This window comes from Platichthys flesus, chromosome 15, assembly GCF_949316205.1.
Source record: "Platichthys flesus chromosome 15, fPlaFle2.1, whole genome shotgun sequence".
NCBI classification, from domain to species: domain Eukaryota; kingdom Metazoa; phylum Chordata; class Actinopteri; order Pleuronectiformes; family Pleuronectidae; genus Platichthys; species Platichthys flesus.
Window position 1 is genome coordinate 5,751,046 of NC_084959.1, and position 20,934 is coordinate 5,771,979.

The 20,934-nt window shown below is 43.8% G+C and overlaps 1 protein-coding gene across 1 annotated transcript; it reads left to right on the forward strand.

Moving 5' to 3' along the window:
• The first annotated feature begins 473 nt into the window (after nucleotides 1-473).
• ssh2b (slingshot protein phosphatase 2b) lies at nucleotides 474-20,495 on the forward strand. Its single transcript, XM_062405759.1, has 15 exons — nucleotides 474-710; nucleotides 5,676-5,719; nucleotides 13,238-13,350; nucleotides 13,463-13,527; nucleotides 13,609-13,730; nucleotides 13,824-13,889; nucleotides 13,982-14,047; nucleotides 14,205-14,399; nucleotides 14,563-14,656; nucleotides 14,773-14,901; nucleotides 15,206-15,252; nucleotides 15,387-15,533; nucleotides 15,677-15,877; nucleotides 16,092-17,133; nucleotides 17,558-20,495. Exons 1-15 carry the CDS (start codon nucleotides 648-650, stop codon nucleotides 18,884-18,886), a joined length of 3,723 nt encoding a protein of 1,240 aa, XP_062261743.1. The 5' UTR covers nucleotides 474-647; the 3' UTR covers nucleotides 18,887-20,495.
• The last annotated feature ends 439 nt before the right edge of the window (nucleotides 20,496-20,934 follow it).

The window sequence follows — 20,934 nt, forward strand, 5'->3', positions numbered from 1 at the left end:
TCATTCATTAATTTATTCAATTCAAAGCGTCATACACCCAGAGCCATGGTGTCATTATAACCACTCTGCCTGTTTTTACATGTATTGTCCACTTGATGGCGCAGTAGAGCAAATTATGAACCACGAAGCTTAGGCCCATGAGTGAAATTAACTGGATGGAAAGCGTCAAAGCTTCATCCCCCCATCACTGGTAAAAACATAACTGGGATTAGTTAATATTCAATTTCTACAAGTAGATCCCTTTCACCTAAATCGTACACGATGCACCTTTAACTAGGACCCACCAGTGCCTCTGTAAGTGTTGTGAGTGTGAGCGGCTGCTTGTTTGAACCTCATGATTTATTCATCTCTTAATGCACTTCATCACTTATCGTTGTGAGGCTGACAGTCGACTGGTTTATGTCCAGCACTCACACGGTTAATGGGGGTGGGGGTGACGAGCTCCGGGTGCTTGCGCGTGCGCAGGAGCCTCTGACAGCGGAACCAGCCGGGGAGTCGACACACAGCCACCGAGCGGAGAGAGGAAGCGGCAGCGACGGGAGAGACGAGCAGCGGGTCCGGGTGTTTCCTCCTCCTCCTCCTCACAACCAGCTATGCTCGCCTCGCCGGTGTCGCCTTCTCTCAGGTGTCCGCTTCCCCGCCGCTGAATGGCGCTGGTTACCGTGCAGCGATCACCGACCCCCAGCACCAGCTCCAGCCCCTGCGTCTCGGTGAGTCGTCCCCTCGGCCCCGCGGAGCCTCCTCCACGGTCTCCGGTCACCCAGAAAACAAAAAAAACCTTCCCAAATGTGTCCCTCTGCTCAACGAGGCTCCATTTCCGCTGTATGTTTGTGTTTCTTCTACCCGCGGCTCGACTGTCTTAAAGTGCATTGCCTTTGTGCTTCCTGCGCATGCGCGACACATCGCAGCTCATCGTTGTTCGGGCTCAAGAGTCTCTACCAAGTTGACCCCAAAATCCCCCCCCCCCTGCCTTGTTTCTGCGTTTAATATATGTGTGTGTGCGGGGGAAACGTCGCTAGCATCGTTAGCTTAGCATCAAACCGCCGCTTCCTCTTGGGTGTTTTCATTGTGCTCCTCTGTTGACATGGTTCCTGTTTGCACGCTTCCGTCTCTTCCCGGGTTCAGTTCCCCGCAGAGACCACGGAGCGACGGGCTTCGATCGATACCGAGCTGGAAACCCGTCCCCGCGTCCTGTCCTGTGCGTGTCACAGTAAAACGCGCCGATGCTGCTGCTGCTGGTTGATCTTCCACCTGCAAGTCGCGGTGTTGTAGTTGTAACGAAACACACATTTCACTCACTTCCGCTACCGCTGAGCTTCCTGGTGTCACGCACGAGAGCAGCGAGGAGCTCCTGCACGAGTTGTCCCGGTTCCTAAACAAGTTTGTGGACGTGTCTTTTCTGTCTTTACGTCCCTGTCTCCATGTTTTGCTGATGTCCTCCCTCCCCCTATAATTATATCTTATAATATTGATGATGTGCCTCTATCTATTCGGATTGCGGGACTCTACTTCCTTTTTTGGACCCAAACATTTCCCCATAACATAAAGGCCAAATCATATAATATTAGGGCAAATATTTCGTTTAGGTTTATGGTAAGGAAAGGGGAGGAACGTCCAACATACTATCACATTTTCCATATTGTTCGAACTCGAGGGCAAATACACTCTAAGTTTTGCTGATTAAAACTGGATCTAAACAAAATTGTTTACATTTTATTATTGGGTAAAGATTGGGTGTTAGTATGGTTATGGTTGATTAGTGCAGGGAGGTAGGGCCAAAATATTATCACACGTTTCCTATAGATAAATAATTATATAAACATTTAACATCATAACTGACTGTGGTGTTTGTTACACCTCAAGGATACACACAATAAGTTCTGGTTATTAAAACTGAATGTAAGCGTAATGTCGTTGTTAACTAGAAAACTCCAATGGGTGCCTTTTTAATTGAAGTTTAAACGGTTTATCCAGTAGTTGAGGGTTGAATTCTACATAGATAGAAGTTTGCTTTGCTTACAAAACAATAATTTATGTTGTAATCAACTTGATACTCAAACGTCTCACGGAAGATCATCATGTTCTGGGCTGTTGTACACTTGCACAGTGGTTTTTAGAGACCTCCTCTAATGGGTCATGACTGAAAAAGCATGACAGAAGGGACTGCTGCTGGAGTTTGAACTAATGTTAAACTATCATAACCAGCATTAGTTGCTAGTACCTGGAATGGCAGCATGTCTGGTGTACTTTGTGGGAAGGTTTGCTGCGTTTCCTCGTCCTCCTGCATTTTCTCGCAACAGATATGACTGTTGCGGCTTTACGCATCTGAACCAAATCACTGGCGTTGAGTGACCTGACCTCTCTACACCTCAATTTCCTCATCTTGTGCGAGTGTCACACTCCGTTTTAGGTTTCCAACAATCTGTGCATGTGTGTTTCCCCTTGTTTTGTCTCTTAATGTGTAAGCGACATAGGCCTAATTGAGTTATTCTGGAGATGAGGATTGACCCAAATGCAAAACGGATACATTTATTATAAATTACTGTGCAAAGTGAAGAAGTCGGGTCGTTGTCCTGTTGCTTTTCACTCCGCTCGTCTTCTTTCTACTGACACATGGAACTCCCCTAGACTGTGGGCAAGAGAGCGAGGAAGTGATCTAGAGCCGAGTTCACCGTCTGGTTCTCATTCAAATGTTGTTCTCGGTCTGGTTCGAACAACTTCAGAGAAGTGATTACGAAAGTGAACATATGCTAATGAAGACCGATCCACAGATGCCGACTCCTTTCTGCTCTACAGCGATCGGAAATAACCAGACTGCAGTGTCTAATTTCTGCTAATGGAGACACTTGAATAGCTGACAATTCAAGATGAAAACTGTATTACAAATGACGTGCTGTCATAAAGCAGTCTTCCGTATTCATAAGCAACCTTTCCTATTTTGGCCTCAATCATCGACATCATGTATGTTATGCCAAGTAAAATGTTATAACAAAGTCATTGACAGCTGACATATACATGAGCATATTGCTTAACTTAAGCATAATAATGAAACTGTAGAGGATGGAAATTTGAGAATGCAAAACATTTTTTGGAACAAGTTGAGTGTGAGTCACAAACTCATTGTGTCCATTGAAAGGGACCATGTACTTTAAACGTTTTATTTCCCCCGAGTAAAACAGGTTCTGTGAGCAACTGTTAGGAAATCTGCTCAGACTGTCATCCAGAACTGTTAAAAGAAATATAAGAATGGAGGAAACAAGAATTTGTACATTGTAACATTGAGTCATGAGTTGCAAGAGCAGCTCAGTGCACAGCCGCAGGTTTAATCACGTGTTCGAGGTGATGGTGAGCCAGAGTCTTTCATTACAACAGAAGATATGCACATGTCCAAGGTGAGGCAGGCAGAGGTGTCGAAGGATGTGAAGCATTTTCTTGTGGAAATATGCTTTCAAGCTGCAGCCCACGCACACAAACAATGATAACACGCTACACAGACATGTCTGGTTTCCTGTCTTGCTGTCAAGTGGCGTGCGTATGGTGGCTTGTGTAAAACTTTGCATGAGATGGCTGCTGGCTGTTGTTTTTTTCCCCTCCTCCATATTTACTTGAACCTCACGTTGAGCCCCGTCCAGACTCACTGGTATGTGTCTGCTTCACAATAAGGGTGTTTGTATTGGAAACACACAAACGGTGTTGTACACACTTGGATGCATTTATACTTTTATAAATATAAATCTTTAATTGACTTTGGTGAAACAAATAAAGGTTAGGTGCTGTTATTTCTTCTTCAGAGGCCTGTCCAGCTCAAATGATGAGGCGTAACATTTCCATAAGCTTTGTAAAATCCTCTTTCATTTTCATATATGCAAATCATCAAATAATTTCCCCGTCAAAACAAAAGGTGCATGGGTGATTTGTCACAATGTCGGAGGCATCAACATGGAGCTGCTGCTTAAAGTTTCCAATAAAATACATACAAAATATACCCGGCTCTGAAGTTAACAGATTATAAATACTTTTAATTTCTAGAGATATCATGTCATCCTCAGTGTTCCCTCACATGTAAATGTGCTCAAACTTCATTATGTGCAATATAACTCAATATAACTAAAACATTTAGGAGATATTGTCTCAATAAGACATTTCAATACACAATCTCTGAGTAATTTGTGCTGACAGGTTGTAATAATAGTCAGTTCACAACGGCTCAAGCGTCTCATACTTTACATGAGGTGCTCCTCAATCCACAGGATCTGTTTTGCATAGTTTTTCTACCACTACACCTGCTTTGCATATCCCGGTTGTGAAAGGGCGTGGACGTCCTATCTATTATATTGTTAAACACGACATTATTACACTGGATCGGCAACAGGGTCACACCAGTAGATACTGGCCTCCCGACCCTTCACTGTCTTATCTTCAACGATGCAATAATCCCCTGGTTCTTTGCTGCTTTAAAGTTCCACTGGAAAATACATAGATGCAGTGCACACAGTTCATATTGACCATATCAAGCATTTTTGCGCCGTGATATAATTTTTCCATATTGCTTCAGTCAGAGCAAAGCCTCTGAGCTGAGTACATGTTTTTGTCTGGGCTCAATGTGGCCTCTCATTAACATCTAATCCACTTCTTCTCTTTATAAAGCTGTAAATGGTTCTTTAATGTTCTTAAGCTCACGTACAGCGTAAACATCTCAGTACCGGGCATTAAACCATGACCGCCAGTTATTCATCTGCCACTAATCCTCAGCCTTCTCATTCAGCAAAGTGTAATATTCCACTGTGTGCAGATTTAGTCGTTCTGTGTGTCGTTGTGTCTCTTCCTCACAGGCTTGCTTGTTTTTGTGTGTGAATGTGTTATTGTCCCACCGACCACACCTTAAAAACAGACTGAGGTCATTTTCCTGGAGAGCATGTAAATTGAGTTGAAGCTGAACTCTGCTCTCCCTGCTGTCTTTGCTGTGTGTGTTTTGTTTTAACCCGACAAAGGACAGTGGGTTTCATTTCCTTGACATTTTTTCACTACTTGTTTGGTTTGAATTTGAAGACGGTCTTTGACAACAAGTTTCAGAATCCCTTACAGAGCTTTATAAACCTAACACTAAAAGACCCCGATCATGCTTTTAATCTCAGTAATTATTCACATGTCTGCCTTTTATAAATATTACATATGTTCCTTCTAAGAGGAGAGATTTCACATTCCATTTGAGTTGTGTTTTAACATGTTAATGTGCTACATAATTGGGTTTATCTGAATAAATCATAAAAACAAATGTTGACTGAAATCTCTCACAAATGACTGACGAACAGATTTTACATTTATGACAAATTAGAAATTCAACTACATTATTATGTCTTGTTTGGTCCAAAAAATGTCATTAGGCCCATTCTATCATATGGAATTAAGAGTATCAGCATATTCGACAAGCGGCAACCATTAAATAAGTTGCATATTAACGTATAACAATGACATGATTTTTAAAATAGTGAGTTAAAATAGTTAAATAATGACTTTCCTTTTGATCATTTAGATGATTCACTTACTCATACTTGAAACAATCATGTTAATATTGCGTTTTGTCTCCATTTGTCTCACGCTCAGCTTTAGACTTTACAGTATTTTTTCTGAACTTTTCAATTATTAAATGTAATTTTCTCACTTTGTCCCTTCAGGAGTCGGGGAGTGGGGAGGATGACCGCCGCTCTCAGCCGAGGAGGTAAGATATTAAATGATATTATGCTGAATATCTGCTCCCTCTCAAGTCCTTATTATATTACCCTTTTGTGACCCAACCCCTAAATTAGAACACAGGGCTTGTTCTGTGGCTGCCACCGACCCCTGACCTGGAAACAGGAAATACACTTAACACGAAGAACCATTAGATGAGTCATGACATATTACATGTGTCGGAGCCCACAGGACTTTCTTCTTTTATTATGGTGACATGACAAAGAGCTGCTGTGGTGTTGTGTATGGTCCCTTGTTGCCTCAGGCAGTGAAATGGAGTTGGGAATCTTGTTTATCCTGTTTCACTGAACCACTTTTGCAACTGGTTTTAGTTCACAAGCAGTGAGTGATTTATTGTAGATGCTAATGATACCGTAAACCTCAGCCGCAGTGACACCTTTACTTCCCCATTGTGTTGAATGTCTCTTGATATCGGAAAAGAAATCCCGAAATCCTCTCGTCTGATGTAAGGTGTGGTTTGCTGTCTGTCCATAAGAGGGCAGACGGCTCCCTATGAGTCAGCTCTGGGTATGTGGGTCAGAGGAGCTGCACTGCTGATCCAGGGGCTGATTGGTCGCCACTCCCAAAGTCAGAGTGCCTCTGTCTGTCTGGTCACTGGAGCTCTGTGCCATCCCACTGAGAGGACGGTCTGTATTTGTGCAGCTGGGAGTGAAATCTATATTCACATAGCAGGGCTCTTGTGTGTGTCTGTCTGTGTGCGAGAAGGAGGGATTAGATTTCATTTCATTTGGATTAACAGTATTTCGTAAACTTATATTATTTTGAATATCTTGTTTTGAAGTCTGAATATATTTTGACCCTTGACCTTAATATTTCATACACCCATGTGACATTTTGAAGGGAATAATAAAAGGTCCTGTGATGCTTGATTTTACTGTTGTTACACCCATTTATGAAATATCTACACCATGACACCATGGTATTAGTACGGACATGCCAAAAAAAAAAGTTCCAAGAGGGAGAGAATTCTGGGGACGAGACCCGCCCCCAAAATGTGCACAGTGAGAGCGGTCTCTTTCGACTTTATGCTGAATACTGCCGGCCTGCCTAGGATGTGAGAGAGAGGGCGCTGTCCTCCTGTTCTTTTCCTTCTGGTCGGTATTTACTGTGTGACTATGACCACGTCTCTGCGCTTATACCTCCTGCTTCACTTCGGGTCTCGCCCATGCAAATCTCGTAGGAGCAGGTGGAATCAACTTTCAAAAATAAACGGCGGATCCTGCGATTGACTTAGCAGCGTTAACTTGCTTACCTGCACACACAAATTCTCTCACTGCACATGCAGCACACCCCCTCATACAGGGGATGGCTGGATTGACACGTTATTAAAAGGAATTTGTTTTTGGTCATTTTGGTTTGATGTGGATGGTGTCACCCCTCACCCACCTACAAATTGCCTACTGTACATATTAAGTTCCTAGTGAGGAGCAGAGTCTTGTCTTATGTCAGGCGCAGACTCCAATGTCAGCCCCATTATAGCCTGACAGCCCGACGCTGAGGATGTATAGCGGCGGGTAGGTTCAGAAACCTAATGGATCAGCTGGTGACACAGATAAGGCTTGAGAAAGGCCCTAATGGTTTGTTCCTCTAAAAACAGCATCTAATATTGCTTTTGTTGTTACAGTGAAACAAGATGAGAGTCTTTCGAGATCTATTTAAGATTGTAATAGAACATGTGGGTGCGGTTCAATCAAATAGACAACCACAATTGTTGAATTCCTGAATTGACATTCCTAAAATCTTGAGACAAGGTTGTCCGTGTTCGCCCACGCCCCAGATGTCCGTGAGACGTCAGCAGCTGCAGCAGAGCTCATCCCTGTCACAGGTAGCCAAATTCATTCATTCAGAGTAGAAGAAGGGTTTAGTGATGCAGTGTGTCTGTGTGCGTAAGCAGGGCCCACTGCAGTCCTGCTGATTAAAGCCACTGACATCAGCAATACTGTGACATCAGCTGAAGCAGCAACGTCACTGGAGGACCTACAGGAGGGAGACAGAGGAATTTAATGTGGTGCTTTGATTAAAGTTTTTTTCCATGTCGTTTATAATCTGTGTAAATCCTCAATAAGATGAAAAGTCAAATCATGAATTTCAAAAAGAAGGTCACTGGTGTAATTTTCTTTCCAGTTTACATCGTGCCGCTAAGACTGATAAACCTATTTTACGTCACACTCGTAATCTTGGGTGAGATGATGGTGCTTTCAGCTCTTTTGCCTCGGAGCAAGAGGGTTCAGGGTTTGAGTCTGTGAGTCGACACTTTGGTGTTTGTATTTTGTTCTGGTGCTACACTTTCATCTGACTATATGCGACTCCACATTGCCTGAAGATGTGAATGTGGAGGTGAGTGGTTGTCTTTACATATCATTCATGTATGTATGTATGTATGTGATCTGATCCCTAGGGGGATTGTCTGTGTATTTGTATACATGGAGACGTTAGAGCAACAGAGGAGTGTCCGGTGTCTGTCTGCATGTAACAAACACATTCCGGCTTTTACTGGTCGGGATTGAACGGTGTGAATTTCAGCAGACAAATGAGAGAACAGTAAAATGGAACTAGAGAATTTGCTCCAAAAAAACAGAAAAACACATAGGTTGCTGAGAGTCCATGTGCTTCTAGATGGAAAAGAAGAGGCAGCTAAGGGATTTGAATGGGCAGTAAAGAGGACTAAACTCTGAAACATTTACAAAATGCCCAAACTCTTGACCTTCTGCTCTGCTGTATAGCTCTGTCCCTTTCCATGTTTCCACTAAGTTACTGTACTCACTATCTAATGCACATATTTCAATAAGACACATGTGAATCAACGATCTTATAAATAAACACTCTTCATCATGTGAAGATCACTGGGAGACCGACCCACTTCATCTCGGGTATTAATCATGTGTGTTGGCTTCTTGACCACGGAGGTCGAGGACACCACGAAAACATGACACAAGCAGATACACACTTGTACAATATTACACCAATCACAGTTGGGCCTAAAAGGAAAACACCCCTGCAGTTGTTGTTTATCCTGTGATTTGAATTGGAAGTCAGGTGGGGACAATCCATTAACCCCTGGTGTGTAAACCAGCCTATAAATAGAAACCATGAGGAATCAACAAGCAGCGTAACCAAGTCTAAGGTCAAGTTTCCCCCTGGGATCATGAGCGGCCTGATGTCTCCTTTTCGATTTCTCAATCTCCGTTGTGGTTGCTGTGGTGGTGTTGTTGTTGTGGTGGTGGTGTTGCTAGAAGCAGCAGCACCTAAGGTGTCAGGTGTCTCTGACTCCGGTGAGAATTTCCACGTAAGGCTACAGACCTAGAATTGATAACACAACTTTGTCACCTTTCTGCGGCAGGGTACAGAAAACACACATGTGATCAGAGTGTGGCCCATACAGAGGATGTCTCTGAGGGTGTCGGGGATAATTAATGCTTAATCAGGAGAAGTGTTGTCATGGCAGCTAAGTAACCAGTTTTTTGCTGATGTTGTCATCACCACCCTTTAATTTATATCATGAATAAATGCCACAAAGGAAAATAAATATGTTGAATATCAAATATTTGAACACAAGGGATGAAGATGGGATGGAGAAGTGAGTACCAAGTAACTTTCTAATGACCTCTAAGATTGCACAGCTTTTCATATCTAATTGTCTGACTCTGTATCTTTGCTATGAAAATGATCAATCCAATGATATCAGAATGTATTGTATTGCCAAGTAGGTTTACACCTACGAGGAATTTGCTCTAGTTATTGGTGCATACAATGAACATAAAACATAAAAACATACAAACAAAATAAATACAACACACATAAGAAAAGCAATAAAAAGAAACAATATATGTTTACTCACTATTTACTTCTTATTTACTCCCTTTTATTAATATTTATACAAAGTAACATTTATTTAGACATAAACATATCTAAATAAAATATATATAATAGATAAAAGATATAAAAAGTGAAGTAAAAAGTGAAATGCAAGACGGTGAACAGGGTCAGATTGCAATATGCAATGTAATTCAGTATAATATAATGTGTTAATTTAACACATCGTTGAGGTGTGGGGGCGGAATAAAAGTCTGAGTCAGGTGGGGGTCCCGGCCCTTGTTGATAAGGCCAACTGCAGCCGGGAAGAAGCTGCTCTTGTGGCGGGCGGTTTTGGTCCTGATTGACCGCAGCCTCCTGCCCGAGGGAAGAACGAGTCAGATATTTCATGATATTTACAATTTAGGGCTTGATGATATGGCCAAAAATGAATCATATCCGTCATGTCAATAATTATCACAATAAATGTCACAAGATTTATTTATTTCAAGTTTAAAGACTGAGTTTTCCTCCTGAGTGAAGGTTGTAGTTTTAATTTCTTCTTTATATGCAAAGAATGACAAACACTTGATAAACAGTAAAAATTTTTACTAATCTGAGGTTTATCAATTCTGTGTTATACCTCCTCACTGTGCTTGTACAATGCATAACTAATATATGGATATGTTTTGGACTTTTCTTATCAATGAAATTATGTTGTGTAAACTATTGATATTGTTTTAATGCCCAGCTCTAATAATAAATAAAAATTATTATAAAAACATGGCAAGACAAATCAAGCATATGATGCATATAAATAGTGAAATTCAGGACTTGGAAATGTAAACAATATCAATAATTATTGCAATATAATCATGTTTTATCAAATGTTTGGCTGTTTATCAAGAGGTTGACATTCATCCTGATAAATATGGAAAATATTGTTCTTTATGTAATTGAATACCATATTTCCCAGCTGTAATATATCCTTCTTACATCATGTACAGACTGAGCAGCATCAGAGGGAGGCTTTATAAACAAGTCTGGTGTTGACCACAGACACTGTGGCACTAATAAGCCTCCATACAGGGCTGTGACAGACGCTGATTGGTCAGTGAGTCTCCTCCCCCACCCCCAGTCAGCTGCAGGATTTACCGCAGCGTGCTGAAGGAGCTCCACTGACCAGATGTTCCCGGGCACCTGCTCCACTACAGCAGCGTGCTCCACATCTGTCCGCCTCCCATCCGCTGCGCTCTTTCAAAAACATCTCCGCGGATATTTCCCCAAATCTGCAAAAAGCCCATTAAGAACACCACGTGACCGCCGCGACTCCCGGTAGCTCAAGCCGGCTCCCGCGCGCCCTGCCCCGGCCGCCGGAGCAGCGATGCCTCCCGGGGTTGTGACCGCGCCACGGAGCTCGTCAGCCGGCTGCTTCTGCGTCTGCTGCGCGGGGAAGATGAGACCTCGCCTCAGCGGCACCTCTTTGGTGTCTCAGGGGGACATTTACCAGCTGTGAGTTAACGAAGTGGTCGCAGCGGAGTCCTGAGGCTGTTGTGTTCTCATATGCTCATTAGCGACGTGTCTAGAATCTGATCCAGGGAGGGATTGTTTTTCTTTGGTAGCTCTCTTGGAAAATCCCAGTACATTTCATCTCGACACAGTTCATGTTCTTATTGGTCCTGCTCTCCAGTGCTGGGCAGAGATCTGGTATGACAAAGGCTTGTGGTTTTTCCCATGATGACTAAATGGGAAGGATATGACAGCAGAGGAGGAAGGTGTTTCCTTCCGATGGCTCCTTGAGCAATGCAACGCTCATCTGCTCACATGTACTCCACCCACCTTCAGAGATGTGCCTAATATGGATGTTTTGTGGGGCAGTGCAGGGAGGCACAGTCTGTTCATGAGTCAGAGGATGTGATGAATGCAAACTTCCATTTATTGGCAATTGATGTGTTTGATCATCCAAGTCAATAGTTTGTCGGCACTTGTTCACACTCGTAAAAGACATCTGTCTACTGTTGGTGTGCATTTAGACTTAGTAAACGAGCTGTCAGCCTCTCCTTTGTCTGATGAGATACAGGAAATCTTTCAGGATCTTTCAAAATCGGTGTTTTATTACATTTTTTGTTTTTTTGTTGCTGTAGAGAGAGTCAACTTTATTCACCTTAAAGTGACTGTTTCTCAGGAAGACTGTTATGCTATTACTGCACTTTCATCTAATTTCATCATGAAGGAATCTGTTTGTAAAGAAGATGCAGATTTTGACTTTTCAGAAGAATGGAACATCTAATCATCAATTTTTCTAGCTGGGGAATATAACTGGGTATTTTTTAAACCCATCACTGTGAAGCATTGATTTGCATTATTTTCACTTTTATAATAAGTGAAAATTATTCCCATTCCGGGTCTTTCACCTTAGCCTCTGTCTCACTTCCTCACCCTTCTTTGCCTTGTGTTTTTCTTTGCAGTCAGTGTGTTATGACAGAAAGTGACAGCCAGGGGTCGCTGTTGTCTCTACAGTCACTCCATCATAACAAAACACACTGAGGCCTTTATCCCTTTGTCTGGTGTATTCGTTTGCTACTAGTTTGGTTGTGATTCAGAAAACGTCTGAGCAATGTAAAACGCCAAGGAATCCATTAAGTCCATTACATAACTCAGAATTGCCAAGTAGCTTAGCTGCAGCTGCTTATTTCATGCCAGTAGTTATTCAGTTTTGTGCCTTAAAGTACTGGAGTCTGAAAGCCAGTTAATTTGAATGCAATGATAAAAAACAGTGGCTCGATCTGCTTGTTTGAGGAAGAGGAGGGTTCATGTGATGAAGAGGTTGGTAGAATTGGAAGTTTCCTCAGTCTCTGATACTCTATTTATCTGTTTTTCTTCTGCCTCCTTTCATCTTTTCGATGTCTGGTCCAGTTAAGCCGACACGTTATTAAAACCAGCTGCTGTTTGTTGGGAACTGCACAGTCGAGTGTTTTTAGCTCATAAAGTCACATAAACTTTACTGTTATTGGTTTGTCCATGATGTTTGTACAGGACATCGTCCTTGTTTTCTAAGAAAATATCAAATTAAATCACCTTTATTGAGATACTTTCAATCTCCAGATGACAAAAGACCTCATACTCAATATTCACCTGATGTTTTCATAATGAAGAACAAAACCCTCTGCTCCATTCGGCCGGCCAATAAAAACACAGCGTCCCCACAGCAGCAGCAACAATGTCAGGGCACGGTTACACACATGTGAAGCGAAGTTCACTAAAGTTTAACTGCATGTGAAGCCACAGCAGATCTGCTTTTCTACAGGAGGCCAATTATTTATTTTGTCCCGGCAAAATCGCCCAGTGCCCACGGTTACATATTTATTTATACACCCGAAAAAGATTGATTCCACAATCACATAAGATAGTGAGAGGCAGAAATCTTTCACATTTGCAAAACATTAGCAGTTAATAATTAAAAGATTTTTAGATATCCAGAGGACTAATTCATTTATTGTTTCAATTGTTCATCTGCACACATCTCTGAAGGATCATCGATCGCCACATGTGCCATTTAGGTCCTTAATCTTTTTGTGATGCTTCAGTTGGAGCTCGTTCTAGTGAGTTCGATTTTTGGGAAAAATTCCGTAACGGATTAAATGAATTATTGAAGGATTTGTGGATTTACTTTAGTCTCTCTCTTTTTGTCCAGCATCAGTGAAAGTTTCCTGACAGTCAAAGGAGCCGCTCTGTTCTTACCTCGAGGAAATGGCTCCTCCTGTTCCTCTGCCTCTCGCTTTTCACAGCTGCGCAGCAAACATGCAGGTAAGGTAAACGGTCTACCTGAAGAGCCGTGCTCTGTTTAATGCATCACTGTTGTTTTTAATAAATAAGCTTTTCATTTATTCACACATTAATACAAGTTGTGTTTTCTCAGGAGACATCCAGCAGCACCTGCAAACCATGTTCACTCTCCTCAGACCAGAGGACAACATCAAACTGGTGCGTTCACTGTTACACAAACTCGCACAAAATTCATTCTTAAGATTGTCGAAACCAACCGCGTCTTGTTTCCTGCTCCAGGCGGTGCGACTGGAGAGCATCCACTCGGGCATCACCCGCTACATGGTGGTGGTGTCAACAAATGGTCGTCAGGACACGGAGGAGAGCGTGGTGCTGGGAATGGACTTCAGTCCCGTAGATAGGTGAGTCGGTTACACACGCATGCTTGTGTGTGTCTGTTTTTATTCGGTGCTTGAAGTTGTAACTTGGAGTTTTGTTTTTGTTCTCCCCTGCAGCTCATGTTCTGTCGGCCTGGTTTTGCCCTTATGGAGCGACACGTTGATACATCTGGATGGAGACGGGTGTGAAAACACATCAATCTTTAAATCACAGAGCAAACATCCATCACAACACCAGTGTGCTGACTTTCTGTCCCTCTGTGCTTCCTTCCCAGGGGTTTCACTGTGTCAACTGATAGCAGAGTGCTTGTCTTCAAGCCGGTTTCTGTGCAAGCCATGTGGTGAGTCACACACTGCATTAATCACACTGGTTGGTAGAAATGCACACCTATATCTTCCTTGCATTGTTAGCAAGTGTTCATCTTGGTGTGAAATGTTGGGCCATTGATTCAGAAGCCTTTTTTTATTTCAAGATCTCAAATTCTCTCCATCTCTCAGGTCGGCCCTCCAGTCGCTCCACAAGGCGTGTGACGTGGCACGTTGTCATAACTACTTCCCAGGCAGCTTGTTCCTCACCTGGGTCAGCTACTATCAAAGCAGGGTCTCCTCCGACCAGGTCCGCATCAATGAGTGGAACACCATGCAGGATTTGATGTCGCACCGTGCTGACTCACCTGTCCTCTTCTCCGATGCGTAAGTAGCCTAACTAGATCATGCGGAATGTGTACGTCATTTATTTTCCTCCACTAGGTGTCTGCTCTTGTCTTCTCTGTATGGACGACACTAACAAATATCAACAGACAACTGTTCAGTCTAATTAAATATAACACATTTCAATGTCACTGTGTTTTTGCAGACCTACAGAGAGAGAGCTGACCGAGCGGCAGATCAAAAGCAGTCTGAGAGAAATCATGATGCTGAAGGATCTGGAGAATGTGACCTGTAAAGAGGTGAGTCACTGCTAATATTTATACTTGAAAGAACTTGTGATACCTGCATTTTAGGTTTAGGTTTGCACAATTGTATCTGTGTGCTCACCTGTTTCCTGTCTGGATGTGCTCTTCAGATCCGAACGGAGCTGGAAATGCACATGACGTGCAACCTGCGAGAGTTCAAGGAGTACATTGACAACGAGATGATTGTCATTCTGGGCCAGATGGACAGTCCCACAGAGATCTTCGATTACGTCTTTTTGGTAAGTCCACTCACGACAACTCTGAGGCTGCATCCACGTGACGAAAAAGATGCTGCTCGATCTCCGATTGTATCAAGAACACTCTCTGCTTAGACGTGAATGATTTATCATTTTAAAGTAATTCAGTTTGACTGCATGAACATCAGTCTGTCTCAGGATGTCTGTGGCTCCCATTTTTATAATGCTTTGTTCTTTTCTGGTCTGGAGTGGACATTGGAGAACACATTGGACATAAGGATTTAAGCATTATGAAAAGCTCAGTAGAAGGCCTGAATAAGTCTGAGGATTGATTTGTTTCCTACAGGGATCTGAGTGGAATGCATCCAATTTGGAGGAGTTGCAGAACAGCGGGTAAGGAGAAGGACGAAGGCAGCAAACCACACTCTAAAGTTATACTGACATCGATTCTTCAAGATCAGCTTAACAACTGCCCATCCAATCAATGTTTCTCACCTTCCTCTCATTCATGTGTCGCTCTTCCACAGGGTTCAGTACATCCTCAATGTAACAAGGGAGATAGACAACTTCTTCCCTGGTGTATTCGAGTACCACAACATCCGCGTGTATGACGAGGAGGCCACCGACCTGCTCGCCTATTGGAATGACACCTACAAGTTTATAACTAGAGCCAAGTGAGTTTCAGATGACTGCATGTGTCTTGTTATAGAAAAGCATCCCTCTTTCTTTCTGTTCATGTAAGTTGAGTTTTCTCCTTGCAAAAAATTGGACTTGGTCAGATATTGATCTTATGCTTGATCCTTTATATCCACACCAGGAAAGCTGGGTCCAAGTGTCTGGTGCACTGTAAAATGGGTATAAGTCGCTCTGCTGCCACCGTGATCGCATACGCCATGAAGGAGTTTGCATGGGATTTGAAAAAGGCCTTTGATTATGTCAAGGAGCGTCGAGCCGTGACCAAACCTAACCCCTCTTTCATGAGGCAGCTGGAGGAGTATCAGGGAATACTGCTGGCCAGGTACCCACACAAACACACAGACACACACAAGCATGGATTTCTGGGTGTAACACACCAAATAGCACACACACACACACAATATGCAAAATTGTGTTACATGAAAATATGGAAAACGTGGTGAGGTTAATAATTGCAGGAGCATATTTTTACGTAAAGGAGATACGAGAGACACCATGAGACATTAAGATGTTCTTCTTGTCACCTTCTCCAACAGCAGGCAGAGGCACAACAAGCTGTGGCGCTCTCACTCTGACAGCGACTTGTCCGAGCACCACGAGCCACTGTGTAAATCTTTAGGTCAGCCGCACAGCCTGGGTCGCTCTGACCCTCATAACCAGGCCAGCAGCGCGCCTGGTCCCTCTGTGAAAGAACTGCTGGAATCATTGGGAACTTCAGCCAGGGCTGGCAAAGCGACACGCTCCACTAGCCAGTCTGATACTGGCATCCAGTCCAATCAGCTCAACTCTTCATCCTTCCAGGGGGTTGCAGCTCTCTCAGGTGACGCTGTCCCTCGCGGCCTGGAGATTCCTCGTTTTGTTGCAGCTCAGAGAAGCCAGCTGGATCCCCCCCGTCCTGAATCCACAGCTGGCTCCGTTTCTCCGTTATCTCCTCCGCTGTCCAATGGCTTATGTGACGCTGAGGAGCCGCTGTCATCACCTCCTTTATCCCAGCCAAGGGCCGCCACTGTGGTGCCTGAGCCTCAAAAGACAGATATGGTGACTGTTGCCCAAAGTGTTTTGGTGGGCCAGCCTCACCCGCCCCCCTCTCTTCACCACCTCCCTCTCTCTCCCGCTCCGTCCCCAGCCTGCACGGACGAGGTTATCCAACCACAGGTGTCATCCATCCCTCAGCCTGTGACGAAAAAGATTCTAGGGTCCGTGCCTGAGCCCATGGCAACACAAACACCAAGCACACTATCAGCTGGACCCCAGAGTCTGCCTGTACCAGTGCCTGTCAAAAATCCAGACTGTGACCAGCAGCTGTGTGGCTCGTCTTTGGACGGCTCAGCAGCTCATCCTCCCTCCACCACTGATTTCATCAGCCATCCCAGTGCCATTCCCCAGGACGCTGAAGTGTTGGTCGGCCCCAGTGCGGATCACATCAACTTTTTCAGTGCCAGGGAAAAGTTCAAGGGGATGAGTCAAGACAGTAAAACTCCCTGTGCTGCAGTGCAGCAGTCGCCCCTGGTGAAGAGTTGTGCCAAGGAACAGCAGCCGCAGCCTGAGGAGGTTTCCGCTGAGGAGGAGAAAGGAAAGGTGAGGAAAGCGTTCCACAGACAGCTGAACAACTTAACGTTTAAGCTCTGGGTCACGTGAACTGTCTTCAGAGCATCTCTCAAGCTCTTCTAAGACACTGAGGGTCTTAATTTGATTGGTATTGTCGGATATTGTGGTCTGTTTCAGACCTGTTTGGAAAAAGATATTTATGTACAATGTTATGTTAAATACACTTTCAGAAAAATTGGTAGATAAAAGATATTTTTAAAATCTATTGAATCCACTGAAGTTAAATTTGGTCTGTTGATTTAACAGTTTAGCTCTTGGGTTCTTGTGTTTAAGGGCGCCACCTGGTGGTATAACGTTAGAATGCAACACATTTGAATCTGAAAATGCTCTAATGACTCCTAAGTAACTGCATGCTTATATTAACACTTTTATTTGATCTCTCTCTTTATTGTAGGAATCAATTGTCCCTGTGCAGGCCACAGGACTGAAGGCTGCAGTGCACACCGAGACTTCATCTACTGGCCCTCAAACACAGCCTCAGGGCCCTCGGGACAAGGAGGTGAGGACGTCTATGGAGGAAATGGAGGATAAAAATGATTCATTGCAGAAGGAGGCTGAGAATGTAAAAGAGGAAGTGAAGAACAAAGAAGAAGAGGAGGAAGAGGATCCCGCTCGAATCCACAGCGATTGGACGAGGGGCTCTGTGCGGCGGGTCACACGACAGCTGGAGCAAAAAATGAAAATGGAGCACGAGGCTCCAACAACGTCCTCCTCATCGCCACCATCCCTCTCTGCTGGCACATCCTCCTCGCAGCGGCAGGCGGCCAGCATCCATCCTGTGGCTGCGTCTCAATTGCAGGATGCGTCTGTTTGCTCACAGGAGTCATTCGTTAGCACTGAGCAGGAGGAGCAGGAGGAGGGACCAGTTAAAAGGGAGAGTGGTGATGTAGTTGAGATAGGAGCACTAGGAAATAATGGCAGAAGCACAAAAGGACCCAAACTCCAGCCTGCTGATGGTAGATTGCTCTCTACCTCTTACCCCATCAACCACTTTGCCCACTCTCCCTTTGCCTCTGTGAACTTTCTGTGTCTGGAAGGCGTGACGGAGCTCGAGTCAGGCACCGACTGGGACTGCCCCCCAGAAGGACCCCACAGTGACATTATCATGAGGGAGACATGGGAGACTCTGTGTGAGCTGGGTGCCTTTCTGCAGCAGGTGAGCACGGCCGGAGCCTACAAGACCAGTTGTGTGGACCAGTTTTTCGGCCTCAGTGCTGGATCCTCTCAGAAGCGCAGTAGCAGCATCCAGAAGAGGGTCAGAGAGGTGGAAGCCAGGATCCGCCAGGCAGGGCTGACCCCGCCGTCCCTGATGAAGCGCTCAGCCTCTCTGGCCAAACTGGGCTGTCTGGAGCTGCTCGCCAACGACCTGAGCGAGTGGGAGCTCAGCCGCTCCCCCGTCTCTCTGCTGTCAGAACAGCATCCAGGTCACACGAGCGATGAGTCCAAGAAGCAGCGGGTGCACAACTCTCCCTCCGAGGCCGACCAGCAGCCAGGGGTCCCAGAAGTTGACGTGGAGGGGCTTTCTGAAGCTGGAGAAACCTCAACAGGAATCCCTCCACCCTCATATCAGAGTCAGCCGAGAGGAGAAGTCGGCAGCATTAGCCCCGATTCCCTGCAGTCACATGCGCTGTCGCTCATGGCCGCAAGGCAGCAGTATGGAAGGACTCACCCCCTGACGCAGCTCAAGAAAAGAACTGTCAGCTCCCTTTACCACACCATGTAACCCTCACAGTGTGTGTCCGTGTGTGTGTGTATGTGTGAGAGAGAGAGAGAGACAGGGATAATGTGCACCTGTGAGAGATGGAGATTTAGAGTATATGTTGGATCTATTCAGCAAAACAAATCAATGCCTCTTGCCTTAAAGGATATGTTCAATAGTTTCCGTGTGTTTTTCTGGCAGATCCACAACGAGCCTCTGTGAAATCTGCGCTACGAGATATTTGTTTCGGTGGAAGGGCAGTGGCGAGGCTATGAAGGTTCCCATTAGGTAAAATAAAGAGTCAAACTGGAAAGTTTCAAACAGCAGCTAATGCAACCATCCAGATGTACGTGGGTAACTCTGTTCAAAAGCTAATAAGCCTGAGCCTGCACAAAATCGCTGGTCTTCTCCGTCAACATTATGATATTTACTGAATTGCTGTCGGTTGACTGAAAGGTTCGGTCTGTTGTTAGGTGGAATGTAGCCTATGTTTTCCTCTTCTTGTGCTCTCACCTCTCTTCATCAGCATTTACCAGTTGTGCTGCGTAGTTTAAAACGACAGGGCCGTCCTCCTGGTGCAGTGTGACCATGAATGAATCTGCCCATCATCAACTCAACGCTCACACAAACTTCTTTTAAAGATCATTTATGTAAAAAACTTTGGCTCATTTGGCAAAAATACCCAGTCAAAGTATATTATTAAATTATATTCTGCTGTACTTTAATGTATGAACTGTGCTGGCAGCATCAGATCTAAACACCCCGCGCTCAGGTGGAACTGCGGACGCTATGGACCAGTGTTTTATCCCCAAAGACAGTTGTTCCCAGACCTGGTGACGGAGAGTAGTCATTGAAACTTTGCGATGAGAACGAGGCAAGCTGTTTATTTCATGTTTGTTTTGACGACACCATACCTCAGTACGTCTGAACCAAATCGGACCTGCACAAACGTCAGGCTCCGGATTTCCTGGAATGTCCGTCTGAATCAGAAACAATTAGAATTTCACTACTTGACAAACTGAACTCGTCTCTCTCGTGTCCTCCGATGCCACTCAGACTAGATGTTTGTTTTGTCGACTTGTTGCTGTGTGTGAGAACGCTTAGGTTAGAGGGGGTTGGGTTTTCTGCTTTGTTCTCTTTTAAGAAGTAAAGGTCTTTATTGTGTGTGTTGACATTGTTGACATTTAATGAACTGTACATGTTTTTATATCTGGTTTGTGTGTCTGTGTGTGTGTGTGATTGCGACTGTGTAGCACAACTTTTACCATGTGGGCGTGTACATTTTTTTAAATTCTGGATCGTTATCTCCTTTGTACACGTTGAAGGAGTGTGCCTGTGACTGGCAAGTGAAACTTCTCTGCAGTCTATCAGAAATGTCTGTACAGAGACGACTGTCATACATGCACTTTACTTCCTTTTTAATTTTAAATGTGGCTTAGTTTTTAATGTTTTTTTTATGTGTGGTTGCTACTTTTGAGGAGCATGCTTAGATTGTAGAAGCTGTTGGGTATGTGTGTGTGTGTGTGTGTGTGTGTGTGTATTGTCAAAAACCTTTTTCTTTATTTTAAACTATCAGTGTAAATATTCTTTTATATCATGTGCTTCAACTGTGACCATTAAACAATGGAAATGATTCAGTCTGGTTTGATGTGTGTTTATTTAAAAGAAATTAAGTTACTTGATTGTGGAAGGAACAGACCAGGACCTGTATCAGGTATATGATATACTACAACCTCTTAATTGCTAGAGTAAAAGGACCTTATGAATTTATAAGATAGTTAAACATGTGGTTTTCCATTTAATAAACGGCATTTCTTTCCACATTAAAGAAGCCTGTCAATGTGGTGTTAGTGTGTGGATAGACACATGTAATTATCCTACATGTGTGTATAATGATCAGATACACATTACAGGTACATTACTCAAAATACTTAATTCTAGATGAAATATGAAGCCTATGTCAACATTTAACATCAACTACAAATCAGTTATACCTGTAGTAAAGTAAGTATTTTAGTTTTATTGTAATGTAAACTTGATTTAACACAATAAATAAATAAATACATGATAAG

Excerpts from the sequence above, each read along its gene's own strand:
- ssh2b (XM_062405759.1), top strand. The coding sequence starts at position 648 with ATGGCGCTGGTTACCGTGCAGCGATCACCGACCCCCAGCACCAGCTCC. Across the intron at positions 13,528-13,608 it reads CAGAGGACAACATCAAACTG|GCGGTGCGACTGGAGAGCAT; the intron begins GTGCGTTCACTG and ends TTCCTGCTCCAG. Across the intron at positions 15,878-16,091 it reads CAGGGAATACTGCTGGCCAG|CAGGCAGAGGCACAACAAGC; the intron begins GTACCCACACAA and ends CTTCTCCAACAG.